Genomic DNA, 13,532 nt, shown 5'->3' on the forward strand with positions numbered 1-13,532 from the left:
ACATACATAGCATTCTCATTACTAACCAAATCATAATCATCCCCCGGAACCAATCTCGTGCTCTCGAGACCTCCCGTTTCCCCACACAAGGTAGCAAAAGCGTCCCCCGAGCCCCCCTAAGCCAAAACCCTAAAAACACAAAATCTTGTCTCCTAAAATTGGCCTAGCGCCGCAGCATAGCCCTATAGGGGCTGCGGTGCCCAGAATGGTTCCCCAATCCTGATTCAACCTAGCGCCGCGGCACAGAAGAATAGGGTCGCGGCGCTCATACCCGAACCCAGAAAACTGGGTTTTCCCAACATTTTTCTCGAGCCAAAACTCTTCCAAATCAATATCAAGGTACACCCAAGTCCAAATTTGACCTAAAACCCCAAATAACAGTATGGCAACTCAGAAACAACAACAACAAACTCCAAACACACTATCAAACCCAAGAATCACCTAGTGGTTCAAAATTCACAAAACTTAAACCGCACTTCACAAAGTTTAAACCACCCTTCAGAAAACTTAAACCACACCAGCAATTACATTTTAGAGATGCATGGAACTCTTACCTCAATTAGAAATTTGACCCTGAGTTGCTTTCCCAATCAAATTCAAAACTTAAATCCACTAATTCCAAGTTGAACCTTGCCAAGTCTTCATTTCAATGACCCACAAAATAAAACACAATTCAGCTCACTAATTCAACACTTCCAGTGTAAATTCATCAAGATTTGAGTTAAAACTTACCCTTTATCCTAGCTAAGCCCTTGAGCTCCTGAGTTTTTGCCTTATGATCCTCCAAAAAATCAACACCTTAGAGAGGGAGAGAGAACCGATTGGGAGAGAAAGAAAGAGAGAGAGCTGAGAGTTTCATTCTGTTTGTTTCCTTCTAATTCCTTCTACATGACCCTATAATCAGCTACATTATTTGATCAAAATCCCCTCCTATACAAAAGGTCTAGAATACCCTTGAGCTTATTTAAATCCTTAAGCGCCTCCAAGGGCAATTTAGTCATTTGCCATATCTCGTTAAGTCCCCAATTATTCCTATAAATCCCCGTTTATTCCCGACATGTCTAAACCATTACTAAATTACTAACCGCCACTCAATAATTCCCGAATACATTATAGTATTCCCAAAATACCCCTAAGCTACTCCCGAGCCGAGTATTTGACCCCGTTGTGACTTTCTAGCTAAGCAGCTCCCTAGGACCGTCTTGGATCATGCACCACAAATATATCACCACTCACATGTGGTGTCAATCACAATATATACAAATACTACATTTATGCCCTCAACAGGCTAAAATTACAAATATGCCCCTAGCAACCAAATGGGGCCCACATGCATATTTAATTCACCTAAACATGCATTTCTAATCACATATTTATCAAATTCACATATTAACAAAATAACTCAATTATTGCCCTCCAAGCATGCTAATCAAGGCCCTGAGCCTTATTAGCAAATTTGGGACGCTACAGAAGACGTCCCATTTCCAACGGCCAAGCTTCCCTCTAGGGGGAAACACTCACGCGGCCCTATTCCCTGCTCAGTCAAACCTTCGTGCTCAGGAACTGAAGCACAAGACCTCGATAAGCTCGTATGATGGAGGTAAAGTCATGCTAGACCTACCAAGTTGTCTCCCACCCTTCTTAGACAAGAACCCAATGTTGTAATCCTGTTTAAAGATCCCTGGAGCAATTTCATGGTCTGGTCAGGGGTAGATCTTTAAAGTGCATAGGTTTGATAGTTTGTTGGGGAGATACCAAACAATGTACAGTTTAAATGAAGTTTGGGATGAGATAGTAGTCCAATATAGGACTAATGATTATAGGGACCTCTCAAGGATGTCCCCTACTTTTAGGGAAGGGACCCCCTTAGCCTCGTCAGAAGATAGGGGGATTTCCTGGTCCTCGAGCTCGAGCTCTAAGGAGTCCTCTAGTTAGGTTCCTTTTACATAAAAGTTTCAATGTTGGACTTATAAAGTTTTATTTTTTTCAAGCATAATCAATCTTTTTTCTATTTTAGACAATATGGACTCAGATCTCGATAACATCCTTGGGATTCCCCCCAAGGCCCGAGGTAGGAAGCGAGGTCGCGTAACTTCGAAGAAGGATGCTGCTCCTTTTAAGGCTGCAAGGGTTACTGAGGATCCTCTTTTGGCGACCTCAAAGGCTGCCCCCAGCAAGACAAAGACCAAGACTCCTCCCCCCCCCCCCCTGGTAAATTCCTCACTGGGGATAAAGGTAAAAAAAATTGTGGAGCAGAAGGCATCGAAGCCAGCAGGTGCCCCGACCCCAACTGTTGTTCCTGCGCGATGTCACATATGCCAGAGTATCCTTTGGTGAATGAGGTTGGAGCCATAGCAGCCGACATGTGCTCCGACTTGCTGTCGCAAACTGGCCAATCATTCAGCAACCTTGACAACAACGTGTGGAAGTTCTTGATGGGAAACAACACCACGACTCTCTTTGATAAGTCTCTAGAGCTCAGGGTTTCTGTAAGTCTACCTTACTTATTCAACTCTTTAATTTCACAGATATTTTTATATTCTCTATCTGTTATTGTTTTCCCTTTAGGCCCTCCTCGAATTTATGCTCCAGTACTCCCTCCTGTCCTCGAAGGTCGCGACCGATGAGAAACGGGTCAACGATGCCCATCAAGCTTGAACAACCTAAAAGAGGCCAAGGGAGCCCAGTCCAAGGCTGAGAATTCACTTAAAGATGCGAAGGAGGCCCAGGCCAAGGTCGAGGATACCTTCAAAGCAACCTAGGATAAGCTCACCTCCTTTGAGGCTGAAACCAGTCACTCGAAGGTAGAGCTTGACACCAAGACGACTGATTTTGACGCTCCCAAGGCTAAGATTGAGCACCTTAAAGAGGAAAAGAGCACCGCCTATGAAATCCTCAAGGACGAGAATAAATGTATGCTCGAGGAGTTCATATCCAAGAAGGAGTGGGCTACTGACCGAGCTATGTACAGAATGTGGTCGCTTAATCCCGAGATTGACACCTAATTCCTAATGGACAAGGAAGAGGATTTTCTTACCAAATGGAAGGCTCGGTTGGTTAAGGAAAAGGTGACCACGGGCATCACCTTGGAGGCGGGTGGCGAGCAGGAGAAATGAGAAGAGGCTGAGTCTGCTCCTGCCGGCCAGAAATAATTTATCTGCTTCACAAGGGTTGTGTTCCTTATCTTTTTTTTGTAATATAGTTTTAATTAAGGCTCTTTGGGTTGAGAAAATTTATACCATAGCTCAAGCTCGAGCTATTTTATTATCTGATTTGGTTCATATATTTTACTAGTAGTTTTATGCTTAAATCTCTTTCTCGAAATCTTTATGCATATTATCTACATATAGCTTGCGTCTTATCCTTATGCATCATACTCTAGGTATTTCGAGCATATTATTGAGGACTTGTTCTTGTATTTTTTTTTTATTTATACAAATACGGATGTGCTTAAGTTTGAACTTCTACATATTCATACATAGTTCATTCGATTGCATAATTTTGACCTCGTTATAATCAAGTTCGAACACTACTTTTACCATGTATTTTTGCGTTTAAAGATGATTGTTGGCGTGTAGTCTTGTTAGTCTAGTTGTTTCTTGCTGAAGTATAATAACTTTTCCTCTTCCTCAAGTATGGTCTCGAGGTTACGAGGTCGAAACTTTTTGCAAAAAATTTCAGCCCTGTCTTGACTTATGAATTTCGTTGGTTTATCTAGAATTCCAACTTTTAATATTGTCGATTAGTGTTTTTTGGTTTCTTCCATACTTGTTTAAATCGTGTTTGGTTGATAATCCAGCCACTATAATATTATTTTTATTGATGCTATATTTTCAAGCCTATGCTATGATTGTAATCTCCTATGATTGTAAAATCTTAGGTTATTGAATTTCGGGAGCTTGCAAAAGATATAACAATAAAAATACAATCGGAATAAGGAAAAATGCTTTATTAATAGAAAGCAAAAATTAAATACAAGCTTGGTTAAAAATAAATAAACATCATTCTTGTATTATTGGTAATAAGGTCGTAGATGTTCACCTTTCCAAGCTCGTGGAACCAATCCTCCATTCAATCTCTCTAGTTTATAAACACTGGGTCGAATAATGGATTCAATTTGGTAAGGTCCCTGCCAATTAGGCCCGAGCACACCTTCATATGGGTATTTTGTGGCCAAAAATACACACTTAAGCATCAGATCTCCCAATCCAAAGTGTTTGTCTCGAACCCTCTTATTGAAGTACCTTGTGGCCCTTTGCTGGTATACAAGATTTTTAAGCTAGGCTTCTTCTTGTTTTTCTTCAATAAGGTCTAGGGTATCCTTGAGCTGGGTCTGGTTTTATGCTTCGCGTCTAATCGTTGGAATTATGACCTCAATGGGCAACATATCTTCGCAATCATAAGCCAGGGAGAAGGGGGTATGTCCTGTTGAGGTTTGAGCTATTGTTCTGTAAACCCATAGGACTTGTGGTAATTCTTCTGGCCATTTTGCTTTAGCTTCTTCGAGCCTCTTCTTAATGGAGCTCTTCAGAGTCTTGTTTACGGCTTTGACCTGGGCATTTTCTTGTGGATGGGCTACTGAGGAAAAACTCTTGATTATTCTATTCTATTCACAAAATTGTGTAAACAGCTCGCTATCGAACTGGGTTTTATTGTCTGACACTATTTTCCTTGGTACCCCATACCTACAAATTATATTTTTTTTCCCACGAAGCATAAGACCTTCTTTGAGGTGATTGTGGCTAGAGGTTTGGCCTCTGTCCATTTAGTGAAGCAATCAATAGAAACTATGGCATACTTAACTCCCCCTTTTCCTATTGGGAGTGATCCTACGAGGTCGATTCCCCATACCGCAAATGGCCATGGGGAGCTCGGTTGGTGGAGATTGCGGGATTGATGTGAATCATTGACATTTATCACAGCGTTTGACATATTTGAACAATTTTGGTTTCACCGTAGGCCAGAAATATCATTGCCTAATTACCTTCTTTGACAAACTATGCCCCCTGGTGTGATCTACACAAAATCCTTCATGGATTTCTTCTAGGATCTTTCTAGCTTCGAGTGGAGTTACACACCTTAATAACGGCATAGAATATCCTCTTCTGTACAATCTCCCCTCCAAGATATTATATCTTGGTATCTTGTACATTAGCTTTCTGGCCTCGTTCCGGTCTGCTGGGAGCCTCCCGGTCTCAAGGTGGTCTATTATGGGAGTCATCTAAGTAGGCTGTGAGTCTATCATGTTGACGTCTTTGTCGAGCTCGGCTATGCCTGACAATGGTAGAAATTCGACTGGTAGCACATTGAGTGTGTTGGCTTCCTTGGTTTCGGCAAGTTGAGCTAAAGCATCTGAATTCGAATTCTATTCCCGCAGAACTTGCTCAATCGCGTAAAATTAAAATTGTCCAACTGCCGCATTGACCTTCTCCAAGTATGCTGCCACTTTAACCCCCCGAGCCTGGTATTCTCCTAGGACCTGATTGACAACCAATTGGGAGTCACTATAGCAGTGAATGGCTTTTTCTTTTAGTTCGGAAGCTATTCGAAGTCCTGCTAATAGTGCCTCGTATTCAGCTTCGTTGTTTGATGCCTCAAAGCCAAACCGTATGGCTGAGTGAAACCTGCTTCCTAATGGGGTAATGAGGATAATTCATGCCCCTGGCCCATTCTCGTTCGAAGAACAATCAATGTAAAGTCTCCACAACTCGCGAGCTGGGGTTACGATTTCCTCGTTTGAGATTCAAGTGCATTCGACTATGAAATCGGCCAAGGCTTGTCCTTTTATCGTCGTTCTCAGGTGATACGTGATCTCGAACTGCCCAAGTTTGACTACCCATTTCAATAGTCTCCCGGACACTTCGGGTTTCGACAATAACTGCCCCAATGGTTGATCAATCAGCACATGTACGGGATATGCCTAGAAGTAGGGTCAGAGTTTTCGGGATGCATGTATTAAGCACAGGGCTAGCTTTCCATCAATGAACACCTCGACTCTACTCCCAGTAACCTTTTAATGACATAACAAATAGGTTTTTTTCCTTTCTTATCTTCCCAAACAAGTACCGCACTAATTTCATGTTCAGTCGTAGCGAGGTACAAGTACAATATTTCCCCTATGACTAATTTGGATAAGATAGGTGGTTCAGCGAGATGTTTTTTAAGGGCTTGAAAAGCGAGCTCTCATTCGTCTGACCATTTGAACTTTTTGCCCCCTCTCGAAAGGATAAAGAATGGTAGGCATCTATCTATAGATTTCGATACAAACCTACTTAAAGCCGCCATTCGTCCAGTTAAACTCTGGACATCTTTATGCTTTCGAGGTAAAAGCATGCCAATCAAAGCATATATCTTATTCGGGTTTTCCTCTATGCCCCAAGCATTTACTATAAATCTGAGAAATTTTCCCGAAGATACTCCAAACAAGCATTTTTGCGGGTTGAATCTCATGTTGTACTTTCGAAGTATGGCAAAACACTCTGGGAGGTCGTCAACATGGTTACAATTGTGTTTGTACTTAACCAAAATGTCGTCCACATACACTTCCATGATGTTCCCTATTTTCTCGGCAAACATTTCATTTACCAGTCTCTGGTATGTGGCCTCGGCGTTCTTGAGTCCGAAGGGCATCACATTATAATAGTATAGACCTTTATGAGTCATGAAACTCGTATGTTCCTAATCGAGTGCATGCATGGCTATCTAGTTATATCCAGAATATGCGTCCATGAACGACATGATGCTGTGACCCGAGGTAGCATCCACGAGTTGATCGATTCGAGGTAGGGGAAGCAGTCCTTTGGACACGCCTCGTTGAGGTCCGAATAGTCAATGCAAGTTCGCCACTTGCCATTGGGCTTCGGGACTAGATCTAGATTGGCTATCCAATTCGAATAGAAAGCATCTCGGATAAACCAATTTTCTTTTAGTCTTTCGACCTCCTCTTTCAAGGCCTTCTTCCTTTCGTTATCTAGGAGCCTTCTTTTCTGTTGCTTTGGTGGGAAGTTTTTGTCTATATTCAACGCATGGCTTATTATGTTTGGGTTGATCCCAATTATATTTGAGTGCGACCATGCGAATACATCCTGGTTTCCCTCAGGAAGTGGATTAATTGCTATCTCACATCCTTTGGAAGGTTCTTCCCAATCTTTACCACCTTAGTGGTGTTCTTATCATCGAGCTCAATGTCTTTGAGCTCTTCAATTAGCCCGAGATCGACCGTGTCCTCATCTATCCTTGGGTTGATCTCCTCTTCGACCTCGTATATTACTTCGCATATTTATTCAGTAATAACCATTTACTTCCTAGATCAAAGCATTTTCTTGACTTCCGCGAGGTTAGGAATAGCACAAAGTTTTTCATTTTCCGACCCTTATATCTTAGTTGGGATTAACCACTTTATGACATTTGAGTTCAGAAAGTCAGATCGGTAACTTATGACTTGTATATGTCACTGCAATAGTAGCAAATATTAAGCTCTTGTTTTATAAGTACCAGTCCACATGAACCCGGTGTGAACAACGTTAGAACACACTCCACAATCATGAAATTCTTTTTTAGACAATACAATTATAATAAATAATATATACGTTAGAGATAATCAAAATCACACTAATAGCTTGGTTGTCACCTAGGAGTAGAGATTTCAAGCACCTAAGACGGTCATGTGATGAGAGAGGACCATACCTTGATTAGGGGAAGACACAGACAGGACTTGCATTTGACAATTACGTACTGTTTTAGACTAGATAGGGAATTTAAGTTCTACATGATTGTTTTTTCGTCTTGCTGTATCAAACGACAGCTAAAATGAGAGAATAGTAAAGGAGATTATAGAACCAGACAACATAAAAATTTTCGGTGGAGCTTTTAACGGTACAGGTCTAATTCAATTCAACTATTTTTAGACCCTTATGGAAGTTTGAAAGTGACACATGCCCTTGTCGTGACATTGAAACCACTTACAAAATTGTGAACTGAATTTATGAGAGAACTAGATTTAGTTTACTATTTGACGAATAAAAGTAGTCTTACAATTCGATAGTAGCGCTCTCACTACTTGACTTGAGTTTTGTAATAGTTTGATGATACATCATATTCGTATGATAGCTGTTTTAGCCAAATAGTACTATTCAAAAGTCTGGTGATTACATGTTGCTTTTTACGGTTCATTAATCTCTATGTTATATATACCATTTATATCAATCTATGATAATTATATACTCTCCAGAAGGAGGGAAAATGTAGGTCTTGGTCTCTTCAATTTCGATTGAACTCCTCTTTGTTTTAGTTCTTCATTGGTGATGAAAAAGCAACCAAAGAGTTAGAACGATGGGAAAAACCTATTGAGATTATAGGGCAGTGAATAAAACTCTTCACTCCTTGTGTCTGAACTAAAAAACCTGAACTTCACCCACCAGTGCCTGCCACTGTCTATTCGAGTTACGCCGTCTCGGTAACCATGAGTACAATCCAAAGTGAAAGCGACGAGGATAGCCACTGTGGCTGCAGATGAAAATATCACCTGCATCACATTGTTGAACTGCCAAAAAAATACAAATGAAGTTTATTATAATCAATTGTTTACCAAGACATTACCAGAACATGAGACTGAAAAGTTTAAAGAAAAAAAAAAGTTTTGATATTAAACTATACTTACTGATGTCAAACCAGTATGGACGGGACCATACCCAGAAATGAGAAGATATTGATTGAAGTACTGAGGCACAGAAAGCCCCATGAAGAGAGAAAAGCCTATGATAAACTTTGTCCTGTAACTGTTTAAGTTGCAGAACTGGAGGAAAGTAATACCTGCAGAAGCTGCTCACCACCGGATATGTATGTTACAAATCAAAGTTAGCTTAGACTCTTTAGAGTTTATAATAGACTACTTGGGAATTCATCTTAGCAATTTCATAATACGCCAGTCATAGATTCTAAGACCAATATAAGTTGACAACTTATATTTCACAGTACTACCAAACACTCAGAATAACACAAATACAAAGGTTAGACAGAGAATGTTTCCCATCCAAATTATAGATCAAGCTGAAGAAAGAAATACTTACCCACATAAGCAAAGAGAACACAGTACAAAGCAGCCATAATAGGCAATGGTATAGAAGCAAGAACAGCTCCAAATTTTCCTGTTAGTTAACAATACATAATAACACCATCAAACCATGCAGTTTTTTCTTTTAAAAAAAAGTTCCTTGTAAACACATCCAAATATATACAGACAGAATTTAAGACAGCTATCTGTGATTACCTAATACGGAGAAGAATAGCATAAATGCTGCTGATATCTGAACTACTCTCCTACTTCCAACACGTGTCAATCCCAAAAGGCCTGCGTTTTCACTGCATAAACAACATAACATTGTTAGTCACTCATTTTAAAGAATGCTACAATTAAGAGTAGCGGATATTCTCATTGAACAAGAAAAGCAAGAGCGAATTTAAAATTTACACTGATGCTGAGCATGTACTCCCAGTTCCGAATAAACCATTCAGCAAAGTGCCTATTCCCTATCATTTAGGCATAACAACAATTTTAATATCAATGAGTGACTAATGACAGCAGCATTTATGTCTGAGATTCTGCCTAATGACAGAATCATAAGCATTTTTAGATCACATGGTACCTGCCAGCCAACACCTCGACTGAGAACAGAAGGCGGTGGAATTGTGGCACTTGCATATCTAGACGCGGCAATGAATGTACCAATTGACTGCTCCCAAACAAATACACTTGTTAAGCTTAAAAAAAAAGAGTAATATGTGACCTCGTGAACTTCAGATTTAAGTTCTAGCAATGATCTTTACTGCCATGTAGAGACCTACTACTTAAACACGTATGAACTAAGTTATCAGATCAAACCTCAATAAAAGCAACAAAAGAAGCAGCCACCATGGCAAAAGCATCCCCAGCATTAAAAGAAGGACGTCCCCATTGAAATGGATATGGCACCCTTATCCTGAAAAAATTGAACAAAATTGGTATTTTCCTAAATTCTTGGAAAAAAAAAATACTGAAATATCTTGTTAGTCAGTCAATGAATGTTTCACCAAATCTAAATTACTATTATATACTTGTTCAACCTCTCATCAACAATAACCTTGATCTTTTTTTACTTCTTAAGGCTTAACACTAACCCAATAATGACAACATATGTGATGTTGAAGTGATTTAACTGAAAATCTAAAATATGACGCAGTGATTTGGAATAGTTTCTACTCTACACTTGCAGTACTTTGAAGAGACTAAGGAAGGTAATGATATCTTGATTAATAATTAGTTTAGGAAACCTGGTCTAATGACATCTCTCCCTACACATTGATTTGACTAGAGAAAAAGCACGAATGATAAAATATTTTGGAGATAACATTCCTTGAAATTTTCTAGTCTTGCAGGGCTAAGGATTGTTAGAAAATTGATAGAAATAAGCTCACCAAGGGGCAGCGCTAATGAGCCCAGAACGATCGGTACGGCAACTAAATTGAGTGTTTGGAGATCTGTTGTCATATGCACCAGCAATAGTCAATATTTCTGCATATGACCATACAATTGAGACTGCCAAGAGGACAGCAAATCGATCAAAAACCATTCTTTTCGATTTTGTAAAGTAGGGAAGATACTGCAATACAATTGGTTAAACAAAAACATTAGAAGTAGTCAATAAACACAAACGAGTTTATATATAAGACATCTTCACATAATGTACAAATGAAGTTCACTTTCACACATTATTTATTCCCCTCACAAATCTTTGTAATATGCATATGGATTACAAGGATAAGAAGTGATTTCAGTAGGCACCATTGTAGATCATGCCCAAAATGAAAAAGTAAACCTCATGCAAATTTCAATAACAATTCCACAGTCCCTTTTAACTCCAAGAACTGAAATAAAAATAATGCAATAAATAAAAAGATGGGAAATAAAAAAAAATCACCTGAGACAGAACAACCACTATTATCAATGCTGGGAGTCCAACCTCAATACATCTTGCTAGCTACAAGAACCAAGCAAATAAAAAACATTTAGGCAAACAAATCAATATTTGGGCAAATAAGTTGCAGAGTAATTTAAGGTTTAGAAATATGAGAATGATCTGGGATTATGATTATAGCTAGAAATGATCAAATCCTTCCAATACTTCTTTTTTTCCTAATTCTTATAATTTATATGAATTTTTTTTCAACTTAGTCACAGCTTGTTTTACCTAACAAAAATCTCAAAACCAGATAAGATCAACAAAAGAAATAGTTTGTGCTGAAAATAACAAAATTGAAAGATTTATTCTTACTTGTGGAAAACCAAGTGCAAAGAGCCCAAGTCCAGTTAGAGTCACAAGAGGAATCGCAGCAAGAGGGCTAAGAAACCTATCATATAACATGAAAGTGACATCTTTGGTCAAACCAATTTATAATAAACAAAGATATGGATGAGCATAGACGTAGAAACTTTGCATAATCCCCACCTCGCAAAAATTCTGACAAAGCCAAAGAATCCAATGAGAATTTGAAGGAAAGCTGCTATAATCAGTGCTCCTTGTACAGCTCTCATGGATTGTCTAAACCTCTAAAATTCCATGCAAAAAGAATTAGTAACTACGCAGAAACTTAAAGAAATTCTGCAAGTCATATGCAACCGAATAATATGGCCATGTTAACCAATCCATAACAAGAATAACTATTCATGTGATACATATTTTGGAGACATAACTAGTTAAAAATTACAAAACAATATTAGTAAATGCTGCCATATAAATATTCATAAGATTAAATAAGTAGAGAAAGACAAACAAAAAGATGAGTTAAACCAACCTGACGGGGGTTCGCATATATGCTAAATCTGTTGGAAAAAGCGATTGAGAGACTGGGTATAATGGTTGCATATGAAGAACCCATTACGACCGGAAGACGAGTCCCAAACCAAGTCTGTAAGAGCGTGTTTATACCAGCAACAAAAAGCACAGTTTCTATTACTTCAGCCTTCTCCACCTATTCAGCAACAACGAGTAAAATTGGCTTAGGAACGAAATTTTCAAAAACAAATTACATATGGGAAAATCAGGCATAAGATTTTCCAGTGAGTTTTCTTACGTTGCCACCACCCATTATAGGGACAATTATTGTAGGGATGAAGACCGTGGTCCCAAGCATTACTACGAACTGTTGAAATCCCAGAAGTATGGCTTCAGCTGTATTAAAGTAGAAAAAAAAATAAAAAAAGAGAAGAAATGTTCTCGGCAACCAAACAAGACTAGCAATAGCGTAACCCAGAATAAACGAGTAACAATAGTGTTCTTAATAAAACTAAAGTAAATACAAGAAAACCCAGAACACATGGGAACGCAACGAAAAACAGAGTAAGCGAGACTAAAGGTATAGAGCAATGATCAGAAACAACAAACAAAAATGTACTTATGAAACTGGGAAAGCCATGAAAGAGGGTTAAAGCTAACAGGTTTCGAAGTACAAAAACTGTAAGAAGACCATAAAACAGGACAATGAGAGAGAGATAGAAAGACTTACGCCAAGGAGGAGAGCTGTTGAGGCAAAAGTCAACACCAGGAAGCTGATCCTTGATGGGAAAGGGCTCGAACTCATTCACCTTTGTCATCTTTCTTCTGTTAATGGCTTTGAAAAACCAGAGAAGAAGAAGAAGAAGAAAATGGGTATAAAATGAAACAAGGAAAACAGAGTGATGATGGTGATGATGACCAATTTAGGAAATTAGGCGGCGAGAGGTTATGACAATTGGTTATAGAGTTATCAGTCAGTGACTATCTTTTCTCCCAATGTGTACTGTTTAGTATTCTTTTTCTGCAGTTTTATGGGTGGTATTCATTTTGCTTATTTTCTTCTCTGGAAAGCTACCAACCTCTATCTACATTCTAGTTCTATTTTCTCTAACAAGCGATTGAAATTTATACTAAAAGAACTAATAATTTTTGTCCAGTTAACACGTTTCAAAGAGCCTAATTTAGGTTACCATGTTTATTAAAAAAAAAACAGATTAAACATAGAAAAGCAGTATGCATTTTTTATATATATTGAATAATTAGTGTAAATTTGAAGAGTTCAAATACTTAAAATTACTACTATAACACTCTTGTTTGTTTGCCTGCTTTTGGAATGGCAATCATGTCAAAGAGAAGCATAAGCATTGGCATTGATTGCTTGCAGTAGAAGAAAGGGTAATTTGGTCATTTTAATATTGTAATTTCAACTACTGTCTATGAAATAGATAGACATCTTTCCAGCCACAGTGATCGCTGCCCAGAAGGTTGTCATTTTCCAGCCAGAATAAAATAAGTACATATTTTATGTATTTTTATTTGGATAAAAGCACAATAAATTAATAGTAATGGCTAGTAATAATAATGTATTTAACCATGGACCCAAGTTTATTTTTGTTTGATTTTTTTTATCCGTCTATTTTAGTTTTATTTCATCTCAATTGTATGCATTGACAAAACAAACCATTTACTAAACAAAAACTCAAGAAAGAAAGTCAGAAAAAC

The 13,532-nt window shown here is 38.5% G+C and overlaps 1 protein-coding gene across 1 annotated transcript; it reads right to left on the reverse strand.

The window, feature by feature from the left end:
- Window positions 1–7,981: 7,981 nt before the first annotated feature.
- On the reverse strand, window positions 7,982–12,934 carry LOC133795736 (nucleobase-ascorbate transporter 4). The gene is made up of 14 exons (XM_062233196.1): window positions 12,541–12,934; window positions 12,109–12,206; window positions 11,830–12,006; window positions 11,484–11,584; window positions 11,310–11,385; window positions 10,956–11,015; window positions 10,453–10,637; window positions 9,881–9,977; window positions 9,645–9,731; window positions 9,470–9,528; window positions 9,269–9,360; window positions 9,069–9,146; window positions 8,660–8,820; window positions 7,982–8,542 (listed from the first exon to the last, which is right to left on the reverse strand). Exons 1-14 carry the CDS (start codon window positions 12,626–12,628, stop codon window positions 8,324–8,326), a joined length of 1,578 nt encoding a protein of 525 aa, XP_062089180.1. The 5' UTR covers window positions 12,629–12,934; the 3' UTR covers window positions 7,982–8,323.
- Window positions 12,935–13,532: the final 598 nt, after the last annotated feature.

The sequence above is a fragment of the Humulus lupulus genome, chromosome 1 (assembly GCF_963169125.1).
Source record: "Humulus lupulus chromosome 1, drHumLupu1.1, whole genome shotgun sequence".
Taxonomy (NCBI): Eukaryota; Viridiplantae; Streptophyta; class Magnoliopsida; order Rosales; family Cannabaceae; genus Humulus; species Humulus lupulus.